Source organism: Leptonychotes weddellii, chromosome 2 (assembly GCF_054177405.1).
Source record: "Leptonychotes weddellii isolate Sample4059 chromosome 2, ASM5417740v2, whole genome shotgun sequence".
In the NCBI taxonomy this organism is placed as follows: Eukaryota; Metazoa; Chordata; class Mammalia; order Carnivora; family Phocidae; genus Leptonychotes; species Leptonychotes weddellii.
The window spans coordinates 43,805,956-43,831,738 of record NC_138370.1 but is presented as its reverse complement, the minus strand read 5'-3'; the positions used below and the strand labels follow the sequence as shown (position 1 = coordinate 43,831,738).

The window sequence follows — 25,783 nt, the reverse complement described above, 5'->3', positions numbered from 1 at the left end:
GTAGACATCACTATCTGTTTCTGATCTTAAGAGGAAAGAATTCAACTTTTTATCTTTGAGTATGATATTAACTGTGGGTTTGGCGGGTGTCCTTCATCTGTCAGGTTAAGGAAGTTCTCTTTTATTCCTAGTTTGTTGAGAATTTCTTCTTTTTTTTTAAATCATGAATCAATGGGGGCGCCTGGGTGGCTCAGTCGTTAAACATCTGCCTTCGGCTCGGGTCATGATCCCAGAATCCTGGGATCGAGTCCCGCATGGGGCTTCCTGCTCGGCAGGGAGTCTGCTTCTCCCTCTCCCACTCCCCCTGCTTGCACTCCCTCTCTCGCTGTCTCTCTCTCTGTCAAATAAATAAATAAAATCTTTAAAAAAAATAAATCATGAATCAATGTTGAATTCTGTCATATGCCTTCTTTCTGCATCAATTAATGTAATGTGTGTTTGCTTTATTAATATCATTGATTGCATGGATTGATTTTTGCATGTAGAATCAGCCTTATATTCATTCCCAAGATCAACCCAACTGGCTTTGGCATATCATTCTTTCTATACGTTACTGGATTTGATTGGCTAATATTTCATTGAAGACTTTTGCGTCTGTGTTTATGAGGGATATTGTCTGTAGTTTTATTTTCTTATATAGTGTTCGTGTGGCTTTGATATCATAGGAATGCTGACCTCATAAAATGAATGGGAAAGTGTTCTTTTCTCTCTTACTTTTTTTGGGGAAAAAAAGTATAGAATTGGTGCAATTTCTACTTTAAATGTTTGGTGGACTCTATTTTTCTGAAAGAGGATTCTCTAAGTTTCAGGCCCCACAAAACCATTTGGGGCTTTGAGGGCAGGTTGTTCTGTATAATCAGAGGTTTCAAAATACTGTTTCCGAGAGTGTCACAAGAAGCAGCAGGTGACTGTAGGCCCAGACAGCAAAACTGTTCAGCCTTCTGCTTCTTTAGAAATCACTTATTTCCCATCCTGGCCAGTTTTAGGCAGAACTACAGCTAACTCCCAGTGGGGCAACATAGTTTGGGTAAGACCTTCTTTGATTTGCCTGAACTTTGACTGGCTGTGTGCCTTTAGGGGAATCACTCTACCTCTCTGAGCCTCAGATGAGCCAATGGGAAAAAGAAGATAACAAAGTATCTTCCTTCTAGGGGCTGGTATAAGGGTGAGAATGTGCTCAGAGAACTAGACAGTTCTTCTGGAGGCAGATATAAGGAGCTGTAGACAATTCCCTGGTTTACAAAGTAGGAGGAAGAGACAGAACTGGGGAGGAGAGAATAAGCAGAGTGGGCTGAAGGAAAGATGGGAGGAGAGCTCCTTGGGAGGCAGCGACAGCTGCCCTCTGAGCCTTCTGGTCTCCCGGAGAGTCTCACAGGCATTTGAGCCCCTGTGACACTCGGAGCGGGCATGATTGCCTGCATTCATTTGTTCAGCATCTCCTGGGGTCCCCCTCTGGGCCAGGCATTTCAAAGATATGGAAGCTGAGGCTCAGAGAGGTTAGGAGATGTCCCCCAAGGTAACACAGCCCCCGGAAGAACTGGACCAGAGCCCCACGGTCTGCTTTTCCACTGTAGCGAGGGGAACAAGTTGGACCAAGTTCAGAAGAAAAGAGGCAAATGGTCCATCCCTGGTCGGCGCATGGGTAGGAGTTAATAGCACTGACCCTGAAGCCAGACTGCTGGGCCTGAAGCCCTGCTCACCCACTTACCTAGCTGGGAAAACTGAGGACCATCCGTTAAGCACAGTGCTGCAGTTTGCCATCTGAAAAATGAGGGGAATATTGCATCTACCTCAGAGGCTCTTATGAGGCTTAAATGGATTCATAAGTAGGAAATGCTCAGAACAGTGCCTGGCACATGAATGCCATACAAACATCAGCTATTATTATTATTTTTTTTTAATAAAGATTTTATTTATTTATTTGAGAGAGAGAGAATGAGAGACAGAGAGCATGAGAGGGAGGAGGGTCAGAGGGAGAAGCAGACTCCCTGCCGAGCAGGGAGCCCGATGCGGGACTCGATCCCGGGACTCCAGGATCATGACCTGAGCCGAAGGCAGTCGCTTAACCGACTGAGCCACCCAGGCGCCCCTATTATTATTTATAAAGATGCGAGGCCAGACTTCAGATTCAATGAAGCCACTCATTTAGGTTCTAAAAGGATTAAGTTGTAAAAACACTGGAAGCCTGAGGTCCTCCAGTCTGCCCTCTGTGATCATGAATCACGCAGGCCCAGCCTCGGGAGTGACTGGCCCAAGGCCATGTGGTCCTGCAGACGGGGCCCAGCCTTCCTGAGCCATTGTTCTATGACAACACGCTGCCTCCCTGCTTTTAGACCCATGCATTTCACAATCCGATGTTCTTAGGAGAGAGATGGCGTGACACGGACCGTAAGATGTGGAAGCAAATCCAGGAAGAGAATTGGACGTCTTATGTCAACTAATATCCAGGAGATGGTGAGCTCGCGGAACCTGCCAGAGAAGGGGGGAAGATGAGGGTTTTGGAAGAGCAGCAGCCTACCTTGTGGGGACTCAGCACATCCAGCCCTGCCCTGGGCCTCGCCTGCCACCTGCACCCCCATGCTGCTGAGGGAAGGGTGCAGGCCTTAAGAGGCTGCCTGCTGGGGATGAGATCACCCCGCAGAGTAGCTTTCCTGCTTCGCTTAGGCTCTGGCGCCATCTTGTGGCCACACTTTGCACAGGGGCTTAGCAGAGGCAGCTGGCTGGGCGGCCTCAGAGGTCACCTAGACCCACTCCGGATTTTATACGCACCCTCAGTTGCCTCCTGGGGACCCAAGGACTCAAGGATAGAGGAGGAGAGTGCAGGAGCCAGAGGGTGTGGAATTAGGTAGAAGGCACTTGATTGGGAAATCCTGAACTGGATTCTGCGACGTCGCTCCCACTACAGGGTGGGAGGCCATGTGAGCTGGGGTCTCAGGAGGCATGATTTCCAAATTTGGTTTTGGACTTGATCCTGGTGCACTCTGGGCTGCCGGCATCTGTTTGCTCATCAGCACGGCGGGAGAGGCTCTGACTTGGCCCACTCCCACCCTCGTTTCTTCCCACACCTTGCGATGCGCTCACAGAAGAAATTCAACGTTGGTTTCTCCGGCAGACATTATGGTCGAGTCAGCGTGTTCTGGGCTCATTGCCTTCCATTTCCATGGCCATGCCGGGTGCAGGGCCTTGAGGAAAGCTGCGGCTTGGGGAAAATGGGGGTGGAGGGGGTAGATCAAGTGTTCCTTTTGCCCTGGCAGGGCAGACCTAGGTGAATCTGAGTGCTGGACGAGTAGGCTTGGCTCTGCCACCTAATCATTCCTCCACCTTGGGCCACCTTGTGAGGCTGGGAGAAGCAGAGTCTGTGGTCTGAGTGTACCCCTGAGGTGTGTAAATTTGTGATCTGGTCCCTGTGGGAGTCTGTGGCACATGGCATTGTGCGTTGCAGCTGCCTCACGTGGGTAGGGCTCAGTTTGGGGTCATGGAACCCAATCTGTCCTGTGAGACCCAATGCACCAAGGCTCCCCTGGGCACGTGACTGTTCTGGGTGCATGTGGAGCTTCTGGACTCACAGGCCCGACCTTAGCCAGCGCACCTTTGTCCTCCACTGCTCTGCCTTCCCAGGCCACCCTCGGATCTGGCCAATTCGGCCCTTCCCTCCGTCCTGGATGCTCCCCAACCCCTCCCAGACTACCTGTGACCCTATCTCCTTACAGTAAGCCCTCCCTTGCCCAAATCATCTTGGCTGTGACTTTTTCCAGTTGGTCCTCTCCCTCAGACCCGAAATTGTGACATTGCTTTCCACTCCTTTCTCTCTTTCTTTTTCCGTTCCCTCCCACATCTCTCTCTCTGTCTCTCTTCTCTGTGTGTATGTGTTTCTCCCTGTCTGTGTCTGTATCTCTCTGTGTCTCTCTGCCTCACTCTCTGTCTCTCTTTCTCTCAGTGACCCTGTAGCTTTCCAACAACATCCCTGCCTTTTTCCCAGCTTCCCCCTGGTCCCTTAATTTGGGGAAGATGACTCGTGGGACACACCACAGCCAGTGAGCAACAGAACCTGGAACAGAACCAGAATTCAGTGCTCCGTTTCACTCCAGAGCCTCAGTTTCCCCATGAATTAAATGACAACGATCAGACATGCCGCACGAGGCCTGGCAGGACTCCAGCAGAGGCCTGGCCTGGGGCACCTGCGGCCCCCACACCAGGCCCCACGCAGGGCCGCCCTGCCTTCCACCCTCACCGCCAGCCTTGCCCGCTTTCCTTTCAGCAGGACTGCCGCTCCGCTCACTGCAGGGAGGGCGTCAGGAGGGAAGTATGGTGTCCATGCCAGCTTCCCTGGGTGGGTCTCTTCAGAGATACTGTTGTGCAAAGGCTCTTAGGGATCCGTATTACTCATCTGGTGTGGGATGGGTGCTCCTCACTGCCAGGGTGTTTGTTGTAGGTCACACCAGTGGTTCAGTAGGGCTGCTCTGTGTCCCGGGGCACAGGCCAGGGGACCCTGGAGCGCTTGTTCATTGTTGGGTCCAGTACATGATTAGTGCTCTGGAGGGAGGCCCGCCGTTTTGGAATTGGAGAGGAACATCTCTTTAGAGTTTTAGGCTATTCTATAAATGCATGCTTTTGCATCTTTGCTTCAAGAGCGTGAGCTTCTGTAACATCTATGTAAGGTCTCAGGCGACGCCCCGCTCCTCCCATTGCCCCGGGCTGAGGGGATTTAGAGCCCCTCTCGGTGACTGGCTTGACGATGCTGTCTGAATTTGCTGCAAACGTGGGTGTGGACTACCTTCACAGTATCATGACAGTGCTGTCCCACCAGGACCCCTCAGCCTTGGAGGACAGGAGTCTTCCTTCTGCCTCCATTGACATTAGGGAGATGGTGTGAACAGTAGACAAACTCCTGTGCTCCTCAAGAGACAGAGGAGACACAAGAAAGCGGGGGGAGAGGGTGGGAGGTGGGGTTGGAGGGGCAGGCAGGGTCCTGTGAACCATGGGAGGGGTTTGGATCTTATTCTTAGCATTATGGGAAGCCGTGGGAGGGTTGAAAGAAGCGGGGCTGGGGGCGGGGGGAGGGATGACATGATTGCATTTATGATTTTCAAAGTGCATCTTGGCAGCCATATTCTGGGGCAAGAGTGGACCCTAGGAGGCCGATTAGGAGGCTTCTGCTTTGATTCAGGCAAGAGGGGTGATGGCGGGGACCAGGCTGGGGGTGGGGATGGGGACAGAGAGGAGGGACTGCCTAGCAGCCCCAAGTAGGCAGTTGACTTTGCCTGAGGACAGAAGGGACCACATAGTAAGTATATCAACCCTGCTCTCTCAACCTTGATGATTCAGGCCTAGTGTTTTAGAGGGCACAGTGATATACATTCCCAGGGAACAGTCAAGGTCACACAAGACGTACAGATTGCTTGTATTTACATTGTTTTTATGGAACTAGGGGAATAAAACATTTATTTTAAAAATGTAAAAAAAAAAAAAAAAACCCACACATGTGGTTCTGTTTTGTTGGCTGTGGCCCTTGTGTGTGGTTCATGTTCCTGATCCTAACTGGATCCTGAACCTCGCTTTCGTCCAGACCCTGCTGGCCGTTCTGTCCCGGGCTCAGCCTCAGAGGCCACTGGCTGACTTAGATGGTAACTTTCATCCTCCCCTTGACTGTGGCTTAGAGACAACTTCCAACAGTTCAGGTGTGAGTGAGGCATGGGGGACCCCGGATGCATGTCCACCACGCGTATTATCTCCCTGATCTCCCCCCCAACCCCGTGATGCTGACCCTTTTCTCCATGTTAAAGAAGGGTAACAAGGACACAGAGTTGGGGTAATTCATCCAAGATCCTACAATTAGCAAATGACAGAACCAGCCAGCATTTGAATCCAGAGCCTGCGCCCTCCACCTATACCCACTTTCTTTGCTGCTTGTCCCTCCCTGATGGAGCAGGGTCAGTACATCAGAGTGACTATGTCCTATGCCACCCTTGGACAGGGGCTCCATTGCAGGTTCCGTGTCTCCCTCGTGGAGAGCTTGAGCTTTGGTGTCCAACAGCTGGGGGCCAGCTCCTCGTCATTCTGCCATCCAGCTGTGGAGCCTTTGCCGGGCCCCCTGGCTGTCCTACATGGGAGTTACACCTGTCTGTCACCCGGGACTCTGGCACCACATGGCCAGCCAGCCAGTGGCACTTAGAAGGAGCTTCACAAATGCTACTTTCCTCTCCTCCTCCCCCAGAGAGGGGACAGGGCTGCGTGGTAGAGACGAAATCCTGCTGGAATGTTCCCCCTGGGGTCCTGAATGTGAGAAAGATCACATGGCCTCAGAGCTCACCTGTGATGCTCCACTGGCAGGCTCTGGGAGATCATCTGGTCCCACTCTTTCATTTCTCATTTTTTTAGATGAGTAAACTGAGGCCAGGAAGGGGACGACTTGCCTAACACCCCCTCGCTGGCCTGCCCATCCCCTCCACCCCCAACTCCTCCACCCCAAAGCCTTAGCACCCTCTCTGGGGGCTGGGGAAAAAAACCCTGGTCCAAGCATCTGGAGAACCTCAGAGCGAAGGAGGGGACATGGGCACAGGCAGTCTTGGTTTGGGGGAATGGCGTGACCCTTCCACATTCCCGGCCCCTACCCACGCTCTCTGTGTTCTGTCTTGTTCTCTCGGCAGGTATATCCGCACCATGTACCTGGGGATTCAGAGCCAGCGGCGGAAGGAACACCAGCGACGCTTCTACTGGGCTATGATGTACGAATATGCAGACGTCAACATGTTGCGCCTCCTTGAGACCTTCCTGGAGAGCGCCCCCCAACTGGTGCTACAGCTCTGCATAATGATCCAGAAGAACAGGGCTGAGACGCTGCCCTGTGAGTGTCCCCCCCACCCACAGGAGGCTGGGAAAATGACCTTCTCTTGTGGGCTGGGACAGGGCCCCGCCCTCCAGCTGGGGACCACCTGGTGACTGCCTCCTGCACACCCCATGGGCATTGCCTGTCCCAATCCCCGAGTCCCCACCATGCCCAGGCCCCCATGTGAGGCCGACCCAGCCCACACCAAGAGCGTGTGAGTGGTATAGACGTTCCCCATATACCTCTGTGCAAGCCCACTGCACCTGCTCATGACCACTATGTTCCTATGAACAGAGCAGAGCCGGGGCTCAGATGTCCCTGGGAGCAGAAGAACGGAGTGCCCTGGGTCTCCCAATCTGGGGGGAATGGCCCCTCTTCTTTGGTGCTGGCCTGAGCTGAGGTGTGTGCACATCCATGGGAGCGGGGAGACTGTCTAGGGATGGCATGTGACAGAAGACTAAACCACATTAGGCAATGCCGGCAGTTTTAGACATTTTTAAGCTGTGGTGCCCTTGCTTCAAACCCAAGTTTATGTAGCAAGCCCATTTTAAAACATGCTCAAACAGCTTTGTTCCCGTTAGGTGGGGGCGGAGGTCCCATCTACTGGCCCCACCCACGGGCCCCACCCCCCTCATACCCCCTGTGGCCCCAGATGGTCTTCAAGGAGCCCCCGAAGCCCCCAGAGCCCAGTCAGACAGCACTGACCCCTACAGCTGCAGAAGTCTCTAGGTGCCACCTAGTTGCCTGAGGAGCCCTTTGGAGGTTAGACTTTGTGGGTCGAGGCAGGGCGTCGCACCGGATCGCCGATGGTCCGACAGACCACAGGTGCCATGGGTGTGTCTCAGAGCATATTTCAGGGGGGACTGGAGCCCAGCAGGGGGGAAGGTCTAAGATGAGAAGGGGCTGAAGATGGCATCATGGGGGGACACTGGGAATGTTTAGTCTGAGGAAGACTTGGGATGCGTGAATGGTCCCATGGGAGGGGGACCGTGGGAGGATGGTCATCCCAAAGAGATGGAGGGAGCTACAGGGAGAATGTTATCGATTCAACATGTGGCAGACATTTAAAATAGCAGGAGCCATCCAGTGCTGGAATGTCTCAGCAGGTAGTGAGTTTCCTGTCACTGGGAATATTCAAGCAGAGATGCTGCTGAGGAGACTCAGCCCAGAGGTTCCTGACCCCAGAGGGCATGAGCTTGTATGATCTGGGGTAGCAAGACAGCTGCTCTCCATGGTCCACCTCTCCCTGGCCAGTGGGGCCTCCCGGCCCTGTGGGTTCTCACCTCTGGACCCCGCAGCTCCCCACAGCTCCTCCAACAGACCCTCAGTGCCACCATGTCTATGAACATCTTCAGAGCGCTCTCCAATGGGCATCCCCCACCCCTGCCTTACCCCACATGTCTGCCAAGGGCAGCCAACCTCTGGCCTGCATGGAACAGCTTTGCCTCCTTACTTTTTCCAGACTGGCTGGCCCTTTGCAATCTGCATTCCCCTAGTCACTTAAGCAGAAAGGGAGTTTAAGCTTCAAAGGCCAGCCAAAGGTTCAGGCCGGTGAACTCGATCCTGACATTTAGAACCCAAGGACCTAGTTCTGAACCCAACTGTGCTGCCAACAGAGTCCCCCATGCTCTGGGAACCTGGCTCCCAGCTAAAGCCTCCTGCCCACCCCCAATCCAGGACAGCCCCAGCTGGAAGTGCCCCCAAGGGAAAGGGGCCTCGGGGCAGCTCCCTCTGTCCCACAGAACACTTGCTGCAGTCCTGCCAACCCCCCCACAGAAGCGAGGAGTGGGGGGGATGTGGGGAACTTTGAGGAGCAGTGCCCACTGTTAGGAGGAGGTCTTGCCCAGCCCCTGGGCATCAGCAGTTGGAGCTGGATCCCAGCCTGAGTCTGCAGCACCAGGGACCTGTCCCTGAGAAGGTCTGGAAGGAGCTAAATAGACAACTAGCTCCAGTGGGGCATCTGGACACTAAGCAAGAAGCCACACTGAGGACAGCAGGGCTGACAGTCCTGTGGGGCTTCCTCCCTGGGGAAGGTCCCCCGGCTTGTCCTCGCACACACTCCTCTTTTAGAGCCAGCGGCTCACTCAGAGGCCGGGTAAGCATTTCCCCACATTTGTTTGGCAGGTGAAATAGGCGTTTCTCAAAATAGGCTTCCATTGTTAAATGCTTTTGGGAACTGCTGGGCTAAACAAAGGTCAGTGGCAGTCTTTGCTGTTGGACTGTGATTTCCCAAGACAACGATGGGGTCTGCAGCGGGAGCTGGATTGATGGGAAGGAAGGAAACTCACCGTCACTGAGCACAGACTGCAGGCGGCGTGGCATTGCCCTCTTACTTAACTTCTAGATGGTCTGCTCATCCCTGGACCATTTTGTTTAGAAATAGATGCCTTCCTTCTCTTTTCCCATAAAAGGCTGTATGAGATGTAGACACATTAAAGAAAATCAGTTGAAATATTAGAAATTGGAGGAGGGGAGAGAAAGTCTGAGAACCTGGAAGGGACATGGTGACATGAGGTCTTCCGGCCATGGGAATGCTTGACCATGGCAGCGTAGAAAGATAGAGGTGACGCCCATCCTGCTATTTAACAGCTGTTACTGAACCGTTCTGTTCCTCAGTTTTCCTTTCTCTGAAATGGGGATAATGTTAGTACCTACCACAGAGGGTTGTTATGAGCATTTGATGACATGACCAATGACCAATGTCCCGGGCCACATCTGGCCATTTTGTTGGTGGTGGTGGAGTTTTTATTGTAGATACACTTTCTGAACTGGACTACAAGCTGTGCTGGTGGGATCCATGGCTAAATGGCCTGGGTTTGGTGGCTTTGATGACACCTGTCCACTTACACTGTTAATCCTAGTAGATGGATAGGAGGTCACAGCCACTATCACTTTAATAGGCGAGTTTTCTGTTGATCTTGCCCCATGCCAAGCTCTCCCAACCTTTCCCATCCCCACCTTGTGTTCCCCACGTATCGCTGGGCTAACGGTGCAGTATTCAGCCTGCAAGACGGATTGTATCCAATTTCCCCGTAAGACCGGACACAAGTGAAAAATATGTCTGATGTTCAGAGAGGAGCGCAAGGGCTGAGGATATGATAATAATCAACAACCATACAAATATTACCCCAGAGTCATTTGAGCATCTCAGCAGGGTCTTCCTTAAGTCTGATGTCTTGAAGGTTTAAACAAAGATAAAAATAAAGATATGAAGGGAGCCAATTACGCTGCCATGCGATTTAGGCTGGTGGTGAGGCTGGTAGAGTCGGCTGAAAGCTTGGCCATATTGCAGGCAGTGATGGGGTTTGGAGAGCAGTCGGCACGGCGGGAAAAGTGAGACTGAGTGTCACTTCCATCTCCACTGCTTCCTGACTTTATGGCGTGAGGCAAGTTCATTTCCTAACTGGGCTTCTGGATCTGTAAAGTGTGAAGAGTAAGTACTTTGTGGGTTGTTGTGAAGGTCTAATGAGCTGCACATACATTCCTACAGCAGCTTGCTCGGCGTGTGCTAGGTACTTGATACCGTCTGCCATTCAACAAAGATGCATTCATTTGGGCGCCATACTATGTGCAGAGGGGCAACAGGGAACATGACAGACGTGGTCCCTGCCCTCATGTGTCTCCCGTTTTTCTGAGCAGACAGAACAAAATCGGTGAGGCCGATGACACATGTTAAGTGCTTTGAAGCAAACAAACCTGGTGCTGAGATCATAGATAAGGTGCTGAGGGGTGGGGAGAGAGCCTCCCTCGCAGGAGTGTCAGAGAAAGCCTCTCCAGAGAGCTGACATTTAGGCTGAGTATAAACAAAGAAAAAGAGCCAACTGTGGGAAGAGCAGGAAGAGCCTTCTAGGCAGTGGGAACAGCATATGCCAAGGTCCTGAGGTAGGAAAATCCTGGCTTGTTCCAGAAAGCGAAAGGACCCAGCATAGCTGAGGTTGGGTGTGGGTGTAGGGGTGGGGGAAGAAAGTGATTTTGGTGGGGAGGATGGGGAGGAAGTCAGGGGTCTGATCAGGCAGGGGCTGTGGGGCCCTGCAAGGAGCTTGAGTTGATGCCAAGTGAAGTGGGAAGAGTTACATAGATAAGCTCTAGGATCAGACCTGATGTTCAGAGAGGAGAGCAATGGCTGAGCTAAGAGATCCAGGGATGAAATTATGGGGTGGAGGCGTTTGGGAAATGATGCCAAGTGCACGAATTTGGGGGCCATTCTGGAGAGTGAACCAATAAGACTTGGTAGAGCTGATATTGGCAGAGATAGAAAGGAGAGGTGGTGGTTTCTAACTGGGTGTGTTGAGATGGAAGAGACTTTGTCAGGGAACAGATTTGGGGGACTGGATCAAGAATTAGCAGCTCTATCACTTTTCCTTACTTCTGGGTTTTTCTGATGCTTCCACATGAACATTGGCAGGGGGCGGGGGATGGGCCACTTACACCCACGCAGCCCCCAAGTCTGCCTTTTTTAGTTAAGCCCACACGGAGGAGTTATCCTACACATAGGGCTCTGATGCCCACTTTCCCCCGGCATCCCGCATTTGTCAGGCACGTGCCGTGGGCCAGGCGCTGTGTTGGGAACACGCCTGCGAAGACATCTGCCCTTCAGGAGTTTGTGTCTGGTGCAGCACATTTTAAATTCTGTGATAGCTGTATGTACAGAGGAGGGATATATAACTGCTTCTAGGGGCATGACAGAGGAGGTAGCATTTGATCTGGGTCTTGATGGAGGAATAGGAGCTTGCCTTAAAGAGAAGTTTGGGTGGCTCTTGTGGACAGGGGAACTATAAGCGCCAAGGGATGGAGACCTGGGAGAGCGAAAAGCAGACAGGGAGTGAGTGGTCGTGGGTGCCGAGAGCAGAGGGTGTATTGCGGTGAGTGTGGGGGACAGCGGTGGTGATGAGGATGATGCTCCCAGTCTAGTTAAGATTTTGGGGAAGCTCAACTTGTGTGCCAGAGAATAGTTTAAGAGCTTTAACATAGATTAACCCATTAAGGTCCCATGGCAGCCCTATGAGTAGATACTTTTTATTGTTCCCATTTTATAGATGATGAAACTGAGGTCCAGAGACTTTAAGTAACAGCATGAGGCAGCCACCAGGCTTATAAGCGATACAGCTGGATCCTTGCCTACGTAGTTGGGCTCCAATGCCTGTATCCTTAGCCCTGATGGCTGTGTCTGAGTCTTGAAGAGACAGACTTAGGTGGGCTCTGCAGGAAGTGGTTACTGATGCAGGGAGGGAGCAGAGGTTGATATGCACTGTGGACCCATCAACTCTAGCGTGTATGTGTGTGTGTGTGTGTGTGTGTTTATGTATCTTAGATGCAATTATGCTGACAAGGTCAGAAGATGATGCTTCTGCTTCTTGCCCCTGAAATCTCTGCTCAGGGTTTGGCTTTTTGAAAATGTCCTTAGTCTTCCAGAGCATTTTGTGCATGCCACCTCAGCTAAGCACGCAGGGAGAAGCCTTGCTGTCTTACTGTGGAGCTAAGCTTGGCTGACCAAGGGGTGAGGGAACGGGCCCGAGGCCTGGGACCCTCCCAGCTCCCCTAAACGCCTATTAGTGATAAAGACACACAGCCTTTAACTGGCCTGTCCTTGGGTAGGTTTCTATTCTAACCCTGGAGACCAAGAGAGCTTGGCCAGACACAAGTGGGTGGCTTATCCAGTTAGTGAGAGATTTGGTATTAAAACCCAGTGCTCCCCATTTCCATATGGTGCAAGTTCCTTCTGTCTTCTAAGGTCTCTCTAGGAATCCCTCAGAGAAAACCCCAGGCATCCCCAGATATCCTCTGAGCCAGGTGTGTCCCCCTCAACCCTCTAATTCAGATAGGGGGCAAGACTGGAAGCCCCCGGATGGGACCAGAAGCTCCAAACAGCCACAAGTGCTTGGGGCTGGAACTTAAAGGTAAAGCTATCTCTGAGCACAGAACCAGCCCTGCTCAGGGAGCACCCACAGGGGATGCGCTTCTCCCGAGGGCAAGCGCTTCTCTTAGAGAGGATCAAAAGCAGATCTGACTTGTTCTCACAGGTGACACTCCACCATGCAAAACTTTACAGGTGCCCCAGAACCCCTGGGAGTGGCAGTCAGGCAGATTTGGCTAAGAGTCCGCATAAAGGTACCTCTGGTGTCCAAACACTTGACTCTCACGACTTAGTGTCCAACGGGATTTAGAGCAATGGGATCTTTCGAACTGAAGAGGTTGAATAGGCCTTCTAACCCACTCTCCTTGTTTAACACACGGGAAGTGGAAGCACAGAGAGGTAAATAAGTTGCCCAAGGTCACACAGCAAGGAAGGCTCTCAGAAGAGGCTCCTCTTCCTGCCGCACTGGACCTGCAGTTGAGATGGTAGCATGGCATCTACAGGATGGAGTTCAAATACCAAGCCTCACCCAGGTAGTTCTTCCTACCCCCGACCTAGCCATCAATAACCACCGTTTCCGGCACCAAAAAACCAGCATCTTTACTAAGACCAGGAAGCATGAGACAATATTAAACCCTGCCTTCAGACACTGGTGTTCTTTTAAACAAACGCCGAGTTCTAAGACCTAATTAGGGCCTTTGCTTTCTATCTCTTTGGTGTCAACCTCCCTAATAGTCTTCTTTCTTAACTTCACTTGCTCGCTTCTCTTACATCAAAGCCCCTCCAGTGACTTGTACTTTAGCTTCACATTTTACTTCTTTTTCTAGCCAGAGCCCTGACAGCATCCAAGCGAGTCACAAAGGCAAGTGTTCAGTCACATATCTCTGCTCCTTTTGAGCTAAACTGTCCATGCCTTTGTCTTCAGCTGCCTGCCCCCAAAGCCCTCCTCTCTTCCCTAGTGAGGACGAAATGCATCCTGGAGGAAACTTTTCTGGCGTCAGTCTCCCTGGTCAGCTTGCCTTTCTGTGTGAGGGGCCAAGCTCTCAGGAGGAGGGAAGGCCCAGGGGGCTGCTCCTTAGCTGTTGGATGCCTGAAAGAGCCCCCCCACATCCTCCTGCTCTTCCTCTCATAGTGCAAAACTTCCATGTCCCTCTTCTTGGGAGATTTCTTTTTTCTCATGTAAAAAAATGCATTCTGGTCTCTTACTGGTCCTACTCCTATGGACATTAGCTGTCACTCTCAATGTCTGGGACACAAAAGTTAATTCCTTGATCATTTTAAGATTCTGGTTAAAAGATGAAGCTGCCACACAGAAAGTGATGGTAATCTGGTCGTATGGCTCGATGGTGATGAATCTGTGCTCTACGCCAGAGCTATGAATTTCCCACTCAGTTTTCTCATTACCAGAAAGTAAAATTCGCCATTAAAACAACCGATCCAGGGGGGCACTGGGTGACGCAGTCGGTTGAGCGTCCAACTCTTGGTTTTGGTTCAGGTCATGATCTCGTGGTCATGGGATCAAGCCCCATGTGAGTCTGCTTCAGATTCTTTCTCCCTCTCCCTCCAGCCCTCCCTGCTTGTGTTCATGCTTTCTCTCGTTCTCAAATAAATAAATTAATTAATTAAATTAAAAAAAAAAAAAAAGAAACGCAATTGATCTAGTGCATCAAACAACATCAGAAAATGAATCACCTCGTCCAGAGTCACAGGGAGCCTCTGTGCCCCCCAGCCCTTACCAGTGGATGGAGCCCTTCTCCCTCGCTCACTCCCGTGCTGAGCTGGAGTCGCCCATCTCCGAGAGCTGCTCCACGGTGTCAGACTAAGTCAGAATAGAGGTCTTCCAGCCTTTGAGGTCAGTTTCCAGGCTGCCTATCACTTGTCTGTGGCTTAGCTGGGAGCAGGTAAAGAAAGGAACAGATGTGCAATCCCCTGTTCCCTCCCTTCTCCTGGCTGTCCTGTATCTTCTTCACCCTTAACTGAAAGGAAGAGACATGCATGGGCATGACTGCCTTCTCCAGCAGGAACACAAACTTGGCCTCTCCTGTTGCCCCCGTGGTGGTGGGAGTAGTGGGTGCTTTCCCCCCTCTCTCCAGCTCTGTTTCGTGTGCTCCTTCTGAGGAGACACCCTCCTTCTCTTCTATGCGACACCTACTTGGTGTCTGCACACAGGGTTTCCTGACCAGCCAACTCCAAGGTACGGTCCTGCTTCAGCTACCAATGGCTCTTTGTTCAACAGCACTTTTTAAAACCATATACTTTTAGGGGCGCCTGGGTGGCTCAGTCGTTAAGCGTCTGCCTTCGGCTCAGGTCATGATCCCAGGGTCCTGGGATCGAGCCCCGCATCAGGTTCCCTGCTCAGCGGGAGCCTGCTTCTCCCTCTCCCACTCCCCCTGCTTGTGTTCCCTCTCTCGCTGTGTCTCTCTCTGTCAAATAAATAAATAAAATCTAAAAAAAAAAAAGTATACTTTTAAACAGAATTTGCAGGAGTTTTCAGCAGAGACCTGCACTCCTCCAGTGCACGTTCCAGCTTGAATCTGCATACAGTTCCGAGGCCCTGGCTGAGACGGCCCCTAACAACTGGCAAGAGAAAAGGAGAGGCAGAGTTCTTTTCTTTTTTAATCGTCGTAGGAACACTACATGTGAAATCCAGCCTCTTAACAAACTCAGATCTTTAAGTGCAAAAGAAAATGTGGTGTGTACATAAAAAGGAGACTTCTTAAAGCAGCAGGACAAATATAAGAAAGGCAAACTAAATTGATTTCGTTATAGTTACCACCAATGGAACAGCAATTGACCACCTGGAAATGTTTGTGCGTGAAATGCCCAAACACGGAGGTCCATCCAGGCAAGGCTTCCTCGCATGGGCTGTCCAGTACCTCCTTGCAGGGGAAGGCTCCGAGGGATGCAAATTCAGAAGCCTGAGCCGTAACTGTAATTGGGCCCCTTATTCACTTATTCAGTAACTATTTATTAGGCACCTACAATGTGCCAAGCACGGTTCTAGGAGCTGGGGGCGGATATAGCCATAAACAAAACACAGAGAAAGTCCTGCCCTCATGGAGCTTACATTTCTTGCAGGGAGAGGCAAACAAGGAACAAAACAAATACCTTGTTTTCTATATTAGCAAATGAGAGGCACTCAAGAGAGTGATGAATCTGGGAAGAGAGACGGGAGGGGAGCAGAGCTATGGGCAGTTTTCAGTAAGGTGGCTGGAAAGGTGACCTCTGATCAAAGATGTGAGGATGAAGGGAGCCAGCCCCGCAGATTTTGGAAGCAAGAGTGCCAGGAAGAAAGGACAGCCAAGGGCAAGGCCTTGAGCTGAGAGAGCGCCTCCTGTGTCTGAGGAGTGGCAGGGAGGCTGAGATGGGTCTCTCAGCTGCTTCAGGAGCTTAGCCTGACCGAGAGGTCTGGCCCGCAGAGCTGCTTTTTTTTTTTTTATTTAAATAGCTTTATTGAGATACAATTTACATACCATTCAATTCATTCACTTGAAGTGTGCAAGTCACTGGCTTTAGTATATTCGCTGAGTTGTTACCATCGCTACAATTCATCTGAGAACATTTCCATTGCCCCACAAGACACTTCACCCCTCTTAGAGCTGCCCCCCACCCCATGAGGTCTACCCCCAACTTCCCTGGTCGAAGGAGCACTGGGTAGGGAGTCCGCTGTGCTAGAATGCCCTGCTGCATTCTGGGCAGATCCCTGCAACCCCATCTTCTCTGGGCCTGGCTACTATGCATGAGGATAGGAGGGACTCCCGAAGATCCTTTCGGCCCTGATAGCCTGTGACTCTACGGAAGAAAAAAAGCCGGGGCGGGGGGGAATCTCAGTGAAACTGGGGCAGTAGCGGTCTTTAATTAGCCTTGACATTCACATTAGAGACGATCGCGGGAACTTGGAGCCCCGGGAAAGACCGCAGTGAAATGATCTTCAAAAGATCTTTTCTATTCCTTAAGATTCCCAAGGAAAGAAAGCCTGCAAGTTTCACAAACAATGCCTTCCTGTGTCTCACATGTCTCACCACTGGGGAGGGGGGCAGAACAGCAGAGACCCCGAGAAGGAAACCCTGGGGAGTGACCGCCCTCGGCTGTTCCACATCCTGCATGGTTATGGGCGAATCACCCTCTCTGAGATTCAACTTGTCCATCTGTAAAATTTACCCCCAGGGCCCCATTTGATTCTGGACCCAGCTGGAGGTGTGAGGCTGGTCAGGACATCAAGAGGAGTTCTAGGGTGTGGCATTCACTCGAGGGCCAACCAGAGGTAAGGATGGGTCCGAAGCTGACCAGAGGAGAGCTGAGATGAATTCTAGGCCTTCTTGTGCGTTCAGGCCCCCCGCACCCCAGGCTGCCAGGCCCTGGAGCTGAGGAGCCTGCCGGCTGGAGAATCTGCCCCCCCGTGACAAACGTGGGGGCCCCCGCATTCCCTTTACCCTTCAGCCTTTACCAGTGACAGCCCAGAGCTTTGAGTCCTTTTCTGGGTGTCTGCATGCTGGTCTCCTGAGACCTTCGCCTGGAAGAAAAGTTGCTGTGTCCTGTTTTGTGTTGCAGAGAGCTCCCAGTGTGGAATTCCCATGCTGGGCTTCATGCATCTGCCCTGCAGCCTCTCCAACAAGGCCTTCACTGCTTTGAGCCTCGGGGGTCTCATTTGTAAAGCACAGCCAATAGCTCCCGCCTCAGAGGGCCTTTGTCAAGAGTACGCGAACCTCATTTGTTCTCGGCACACGGGAGGCCCTCCGACAATGGTGGCTGGTATTTCTACCGCCAGCCACGGAAGGCGCACCCTGCTGCCACCCTCAGCAAGGCTCTGACTGGACACCATTTTCCCCGGAAGGCTTTTCTCGTCCAGGGCCACCGACAGCTGAGAAGTTGAGCTCAGGGGCCAGGACCACTCCTGAGTCAGGCCCACACGGGCACACACAACCCCATCTGCTCGGCAGTCCTGCTTCACTGCTCCCCTGAGCGGTGATACTCAGATACTCAACAGCATCTGAGAACCGCCCGCCCCCACCCCTGGCCCTTCCTGAGCTTCTGTCACAGCTCGGTCCAGAAGCATGGCTAGTACAGTCGAGCGGTGAGCAGAGGCCGTGGGGCCAGAACGCCCACAGTCCAGTTCTAGTTAATCAAGGTTGGTCATCCTCAGGGCCTCAGTGGCCCCAGGTAAAGGAGCCCAAGACCATTTTAGCCGGCAGAATTTCTAGGGCTTTGACAACCATATCATATCTCACTCCATGGGAGACAGGATCCACACTGACTCCCAGCCTTTGAAGATTTCATCAGCTTGGGGTGCCTGGGTGGCACAGTCGGTTAAGTGTCCTACTCTTGGTTTCGGCTCAGGTCGTGATCTCAGGGTTGTGAGATCGAGCCCCACATCGGGCTCCAAGCTCAGCACAGAGTCTGCTTGAGATTCTCTCTCCCTCTCCCTCTGCCCCTCCTGCTTGTGCTCTCTCTCTTCTCTCTCTAAAATAAATAAAATAAATCTTTAAAAAAAATTTATCAGCTTCTAAATGACTATAACTTTCCAAGACCCTTCCTACACAAAGCCTACAGGCCCTGCACCATCACGTTTCTGAAGGGGCAGGGGATAGGAGGACGAGGAGGCTGCACTGAACTTTGCTTTTGCCTCAAGAGTTCTGATCTCATCCTATACTATTCCAAACAGGCCAGGAACAGCACCCTTGACATCCCACGGCAAAACTCAAAAACTCCAAGTCTAGATTTTATCAGCCCAAAACAGAGGAAAAGCAATGCCGAGAAGCTGAGCAGAGCAGTCTCTCAAAGCCATTCTCCTCTAGGTTGAAGCTTTCTGCTCCCTCTAACTTGGCTGCTAATTCATTTCAATATCAGTAATATTAAAACTTAAAACTAGCGCACGTGAGGCATTTTAGAATTTCTAGAGCACTCTGACATTTGTCCTGAGGCTCAGGATTGTTGACATGACCATCATGAATGCACATCTTTGGCACCATGGAATACTCAATGGGTATTCAATATGTATATACACTATATATATTCATTCCCTCTATATAGATATATGGCTGTACACACACTATATAGAGATACATGAATATATTGTATAGTTTGTATATATATATATATATATCAAAGATGTGCCTATATGTTTTATACTCATAATTCATTAAATACTCTAAATCGGCATTTTTATGCATGATTCACAAACAGTAAAATAAGGCCAGATCTGTTTGTACCAAGGCCCATGTCCTTTCCAGGGCATCTTATGACCTGGGTTAAAATGCACTCACTCTGGGAGCATCAGGGCATTGAGCCTGGTTGGCCATGTGCTCCTTAAGGAGGAGGGGTGAGAAGGGGTTTACTGGAAATTTCAGCGACAGCAGATGGCCTTCTTCACTGTGTGCTCCAGGCCAACCAGGATCCAGGCGTCTGTGAGTCCTGCACCCCACCAGCGGAGTGGCTGACATTTGTTCTAGAATCTCTAAAGTTTGTCTTCCTCCAGCTGGTTGTGAAGATAGTATTTTGATAGTGCTGACAGCATCTTAGAAAGAAGAGACAAGCGGACAGAGGGCTGGCTTTAGCTTTCCTCTGCTGGGGCCTTTAAATATCAGTGCTTGACCTTGAAGCTCCTCTTAGGGAGCGCTGCTACCTTCCTGTTATCCACCCTGTTCCCAGAGTGGCCATGAGCCCCTGGTGTGTGCTGCTCAGGAGAGACTCATCCTACAGATGTCAGACCCAAGGGATGCTGTTCTCACAGCCTCTCCCAGCATCACACTGTGTCTGCACCCCACGGGCCTCTTCCAGGATAGCCAGTCCTAGGGAAGAACTTTTTAGAAAGCTTCAATCTCCAGCTATTAGACACACCCAGGTTTCCAGTTTGTTTTTTGACTTACTGAGAACATTGAGGAAGTAGGAGTACCCCAACCACAGGGCTTCTTAACATCATCAGTACAGGGTCTGGGGCCAAATAATTTTTTGCTGTGTGTTGGGAGGCTGTCCTGTGCATTACAGAAGGTTTAGCAGCACCCCTAGCCCCTACGCTCTAAATACCAGCAGGACTCACACCCGGTGTTGTGACATTGCCGAATGTCCCTGGTGGGGGTGGGGACAAAATCACCCCTGTTGAGGACCTTTGCCCTGCTGTCAAATGGATGATGATGGGTGTTGTGGGCTGAATCTGGCCCCCTCTGGATTGTTTGGTTTGCATGGAAAAGGCCCCCTGTTTCTTGCTCTTCCTAAGAGGGTCAGCAGGGTGCCAGAGGTCAAAGCAGGAGAATAAAAGGACATGCTTGATGCGGTAACCTCAGGCAAATCCTCTTACCTCCTTGAGCCTTGGTTTCCTCGTCTGTAAAATGGGGCACCAATAGGCATTTCATGGGATTATTGTCAGGATTAAATGAAATAACACAAGCAAAGTATGTGGCATAGTGCCTGATACATAGGAAACACCCAGTAAATGTCAGTTCCTTTCATTTCTCTCTTCTACCCTCGAGGATTTCTTCCTGAGGGACAAAGGCATGTTGGCTCCCAGGAAATTCCCTTGTCTCACATTCAGGGCTAGAGGTGGGCAGTTGTGAAGGCTGGTGGGGTCACTGGCCCCTTTCCCTACGGGCCCGTTTGGGAATCAGTGGATAGCTATGGGCTCTTTTATGAGAAAGATACCCATGCAATATTGTATATAGTTTCAGAAGGACCAGACTAAATCGCTGCCCTTGGAACATATGCACTTAAAAAGAAAGAAAGAAAGAAAGAAAGAAAGAAAGAAAGAAAGAAAGAAAGAAAGAAAGAAAGAAAGAAAAAGAAAGAAGGAAAGAAAGAAAAACGGAAGGAAGAAAGAAAAAGGAAGAAAGAAAGAAAAAAGGAAGGAAGAAAGAAAAAAGGAAGGAAGAAAGAAAAAAGGAAGGAAGGAAGAAAAGGAACAAGTAAGAGAGTAAGAGATAAAGTCTATCAAGGTGGTGGGGGAAAGGCTAAGGTAGAAAATAAAGCATGGAAAGTGGGAGGAGACATGGCGGGGGGGTGCAGTTTTCAGTGTGGCAGTCAGGGATGGCCTGGCTTGGAGGATGGTCTCTGAGTCAAGGGCTTGGTGAGGCCCTAGGATATCTGGGGGAAGGGTATTTCAGGCAGAGGAAGTGCCTATGCCCTCAGTCAGGAGGGAGCCTGGAGCACATCTGGGGCCGAGGGAGGGAGGAGCCAGAGGCAAGTGACCACCAACAGCAACCCCCCAACCCCTGGCAAGGGGCTGGGTCCTATAGGGCCTTGCGAGAAAGCCTGACACCATGAAAGGAACTTAGATCTACACCCACTGGGGAAGGGAGCTCCTGAAGGGCACGAGCAGGGAAGTGACAGGTTATATTTGTTGCTCCCAGGCAGTATCATGGGGGGCCCCCCGAAGGCCCTTGAAAGGACCCACCATGGTGTTAACCCTGAACAAGGTGGCACATCAGTTAGGAGAGGCTGCCCACGTCGCCACGTGCAATACCCAAACCATTCTGGTGCCTTAAAACGTTGATTGCATTTCCTGCTCGCTGCATGTCTGTCAGGTCACTGGTGGGGCAGCTTATTCTTGGAGCATGGGAGAGCATGGCCTTCTGCCTGGAAGTGACACACGTATTTCTGCTCGGGTGTCCCTGGTCAGAGCCAGCCCCAGACCACACCTGAGTTCAACAGGGCAAGAATGCATATCCTTCCGTGGGAAAGGTGCAGAAAATCAGTGGCCACGGGCAGCCTACCTTGCCTGGGAGGCCACGCGGAGGGGCATACTGTAGCTTAGTCACTTTGGCCGGATTGTGAATAGACTTTTGGGACAAGGGCAGATGCAGGGCAATTAGCTAGGAGGCCATTCCAACAGCCCAGGCAAGGGAGATGGATGAGAGAGATGCTTCCACACATACAGGCACGCTCAGGGCCTTCCAGAGGTGGGTCCTCAGTTTGGCAGGCCCACAAATTTGACTTTGTCAGTGCTCACAGAGGTGATCAGAGGGCTGCCACACAGTAACCAAACTGATAAGAAATTGTTGTATAAAATCTGAATGCTGATTCATCAGTCTGGGTATGGGTGAGGAGACACACCTTCCCTGGTGTTTACAAAAGGACTCTGAATTCAGGAGTTAGGCAGGCCTGAGTTCAAATCCCTTTTCTGTGATTTCTTAGCTATTTGATAATGGAAAAGTTCCTTAGCCTGTGAGCCTTAGTTTCCCCATCTTCAAATCAGCCCATTACTTCAGATACCTTTGCAGGGAAGAATAACTGAGTTACTGTGTGTCACGTGCTTAGCCTGGAGTCTGAGCCACAGTAGAGGTTCAGTAGAGGGGAGAGATCATTATTATTGAAATCTCTATTAGCAGTTAGCAGATGACGATCAGCCTGGATACAGAGCCAATAAGGAGATATTTCCTATAAACCACGGTAAGATGATGTTCTACAACACAGACTATCTGTGTAGTGGCCCAATTCTGTCCCCCTTGGCCCATCTCCCTGATGTTAAAGAGCTTTTTCTTCAGGATATGGTATGGTTTCTCAGATGTCAGCTTTCCTGAGACCTTCCAGTCTTCCTGCCCTCTGTTTACACCAGGCCATTTCGATTGCCCTTGTCGGTCCCGAGGGTGCCATCCACAGATGGTGGATGCCATCTTCTTTTTGGACCCTCGCTAAGGGTCAGTCTGGAAATATCAAGGATGTCTTAAGGTTACCCCATGTGGTAACCTCTTATGGGGATCACACCCTCTCCAAACACAGAGATGTGACCAAAATGAGGATGTCAATGCTTGCAAAAGACTGAGGGTCAAAGAAGACTGTCAGACCTTCAATTATTTACTGTGAGCATATTGTTAGTGAAAGTTTAAAAAGGGGATTGGTTTCTTAGTTGCTTTTACATCAAACTTACTAAGTATAATTCTGACTGATAGCCAGTAATGCGTTGGTTTGCCTAGAAGGATGGTGTTGGAATATGGACGACAGCCTTATGGGGCCCATCTAACTTGCAATGAGGCCCACTAAATTTTTCAAGAAGGATAATAGATCCTGACAAGAGGTGTGCTGGTAAATGCTTAACAACCAGTTCTTTCAAGCCTCCAATATGACATCGGCCAGCCCACAAAATTCCTGCAAATTTCACAATTGGATCTCACAAGCCAGGATGAGCCAGCTCAAGCACACTGATCATGGCGGAGGAGTGAGATAATCCCAGGTTCCATTGTTAGCTCTCTTGCTTACTACCTGTGTAACTTTGGCCAAGTTACTCAACGTCTTTGGCCAAGTTACTCAACGTCTTTTAGGTGGCACCCACAATGCTGGTTTCCTTCCCCCAGTTGCCCAAATGGGAAAATAACTTTGTACCAGTGCTCCCTTGCTGTGTCTCCTGGGTGGAGGTGAGGACAGGAGACAGGCAGGAATGTTTTGAGAACTGTGCACACAGCTGCTTTATCTTTTTTTCTGGGAGCATTTCCAAGAAGAGCCTGAGCTTTTTTAAAAAATGTTGGAAAATAGGGGAAGTTGGATGGGTAGAAAGTGAAGAACAACCCATCTAAAAGGAACTCAGTGTGGGGAAAATACACAAGGGGGACTTGAGAGTAGATGGTTGAGTTCCCCTAATATTAGCTTCAGGGAAGAGGTGAAGGTCGAAAGAGGTGAGGGTCGAAAGAAGCAGATATTGACCTTGACTGACCTTGATGTGCAGATAGACAAATAGCCAGTTGAGCATGTTTCTTGGCTTGGGGAATCTCTAGGGGTACCATAACATACAAATTAGGTGAGTATGTCAGAACATGGCTACAGCAACACTGAAGTCTTTCAACTTCAGGTTCAGTTTCCTTACCTGTGAAATAGGGATAATAGCCCAGCAAAAAAAGGATGACTAGGGCAATAGCTAACGGTCAAGTGTGAGGAAGGACAGACAGAGTGGATCCAAATGCCAAATGTCACACAGTGTCAGGAGAGACAAGTCGTCTGCATGGTGCAGGAACTGGTTGAGGACTTCAAAGAGAATTCTCCATTGGAGTTGGGGGTCAGGAGTAAAGGGGAAGCAGCGAAGTTAAGGGAACAAGGGGATTACCCTCGAGAATTTTGGAGGAGAAGAGACAAAGGGAGGTGGATCTCACTGGCAGAAGGTGCAGGGATCCAGGGAAGATCTAGTCTTTATAAGACCGGAGGAACTTGACCATGGTTATATGCTGATGGGAGGGAGCCAAGAGAGAGGGGGTTGGGAGTCTTCACAGCTGACTCTTCCTACCCCTGTTCCACCCTGTGCTCAGTGCTCCATCCAATCCCTCTTCTAAGTGTTTTTCCAACATGTGATTTAGTGGTGGTACTAAGTCCTTGTAGCAGAAAGGTGGGGGACAGCAGCTGGTGACAGAGCTGGGCATGCACATACCACCCCGCAGAACAAGGTCCTGCTGTTGACCTCATCCACTCTCACTCAGGAAGGCTTGCGGCCATCTCTAGATACCCCTAGGGGTTCTCAGAGTACTCCTCGAACCCACATGTTGTGTTCTCCCCTTGAGATACTGTAGTGTCTGGTTTCCCCTCTAGCTTCTCTTTCTGCCGATGTGCTGGAGCTCCCACTTGCGGGCCCCTTGGTGCAGCCCTGCCCTGGTTGTTGCCCTGCTTTGGGCTTGTCATATCTCAGCTTCCCTACCTCACCCTGGTGGCTGTACCCTGCCCCCTCCCACTGCATTGTATCTTTCCTTCGGATTCTTCCACTTCATCTGTCCCTTGCCCTCTGATTTTAGAGTCCTGTCCTTCCCCAGACACCATGTTACTATGTTTCTCATGCAATGGGACATCCACACTCACATTTTTTTGTTTTGTTCCCCGACGGGCAATAGTTCAGCTGAGAATGACCCTTGGATATTGCACTGACACCACCAAATTGGGCCTTCCCTGATGACTACCCCTCCTTGGTAAGGGGTGTCCAACTGCAGATTGCAGCCCCTCATGCTCTGTTCCATTGGTCATAGGTATGGCCATTCCATTTCTGGAAATCGTAAACCCTGGGCCTAGTGATCAGAACCTGAGGGCCCCTCTCCTGAGCTTTTCTCAGGGGGAGTGACCCCCGAGGAGGTTCCAGCTTAGCATCTTCCCAGCTGGTGGGGCTGGGCTCCAGTGGGCTCAGTGGGCCAGCTGCAAGCCCCGCCTCCTGGTCTGCACCAGGAAAAGTGAGCAAGCCGTGAAGGTCACTGCCCAGAACTTGTCACAGCCGAACGTGAAGTGTTTAACAATTTCTAGTCTGACCTTTGGAATACAGAAAGTGATCAAGCCATAGTGGGAGCAAATTGTAAATTCTCCCAGGCCTGTCTGAGAATCAAACAGGGGGCCACAAGGCCCCTTCCAAGGCCGGTTCCCCTGGGCTTGGGTCTTGGCCAGGATAATGCATTGACTTTTGGGTTGACCTCAGGTGTGACAGAAAACTTCCGAGTGAGCCACAGCAGTGAGGGAAAACCTTGCCCTTCTTCCCTCTGCAATGGAATACACTGCAGGCCTTTGAAGATTAATCACTCGACAGAGGGAAACGATCTCAATTAATTCTATCGGAGTCACCTCTTTCTTTGTGGCTTGAATGTTACTCTCCTGAGGAAGGTGGACTAGAATGCAAATTTGGTTTGTAGCTCCAAAATCAAGGGCCTCTCTCAGATACCCTGTCCACTTAGCAAAAAATTGAAATCCTTTGTACCCAGAGTACCTCAACCTTTTTTCCTCTCCCTTCACCCAGCTCTTCTAAGGCCATGTCTGGGGGCCTGTTAGTACAGCGGTGACTTTCAGGGTCCCTGGAGTCAGACTCTGAGTTTGAATCCTGACTCTACTTCTTGACAGACGTATGATTTTTGAAAAACATCTTAAGGTTCTTCTTCTAAAAAATGGAATTAGAGCACTATACTAGTTTGCTGGGCTGCTGTGATAAAATACCACAGACTGGGTGGCTAAAAAACAGGCCTTTGTTTCTTCACCATTCTAGAGGCTGGAAGTCTAAGATCAAGGTAGAGGCAGGATTGGTTTCTCTGGAGGCCTCTCTCCTTGGCTTGTAGATGGCCACCTTCTCCATGTGCCCTCACATGGTCTTTCCTCTGTGTGAATGCATCCTTGGTATCTCTGTGTGTCCAAATCCCCTTTTCTTATAAGAAAAAAGTCAGATTGGA

At 50.6% G+C, this 25,783-nt stretch overlaps 1 protein-coding gene across 2 annotated transcripts in view; it reads left to right on the top strand.

Moving 5' to 3' along the window:
* The window catches only part of XKR6 (XK related 6), a 292,719-nt gene that overhangs the window by 249,458 nt on the left and 17,478 nt on the right, over window positions 1–25,783 (top strand). For both annotated transcript variants that reach the window (XM_081810730.1, XM_081810726.1), the window contains exon 2: window positions 6,648–6,844. In XM_081810730.1, the coding sequence (XP_081666856.1) occupies window positions 6,648–6,844 (197 nt within the window). The remainder of the gene's footprint in view (window positions 1–6,647; window positions 6,845–25,783) is intronic.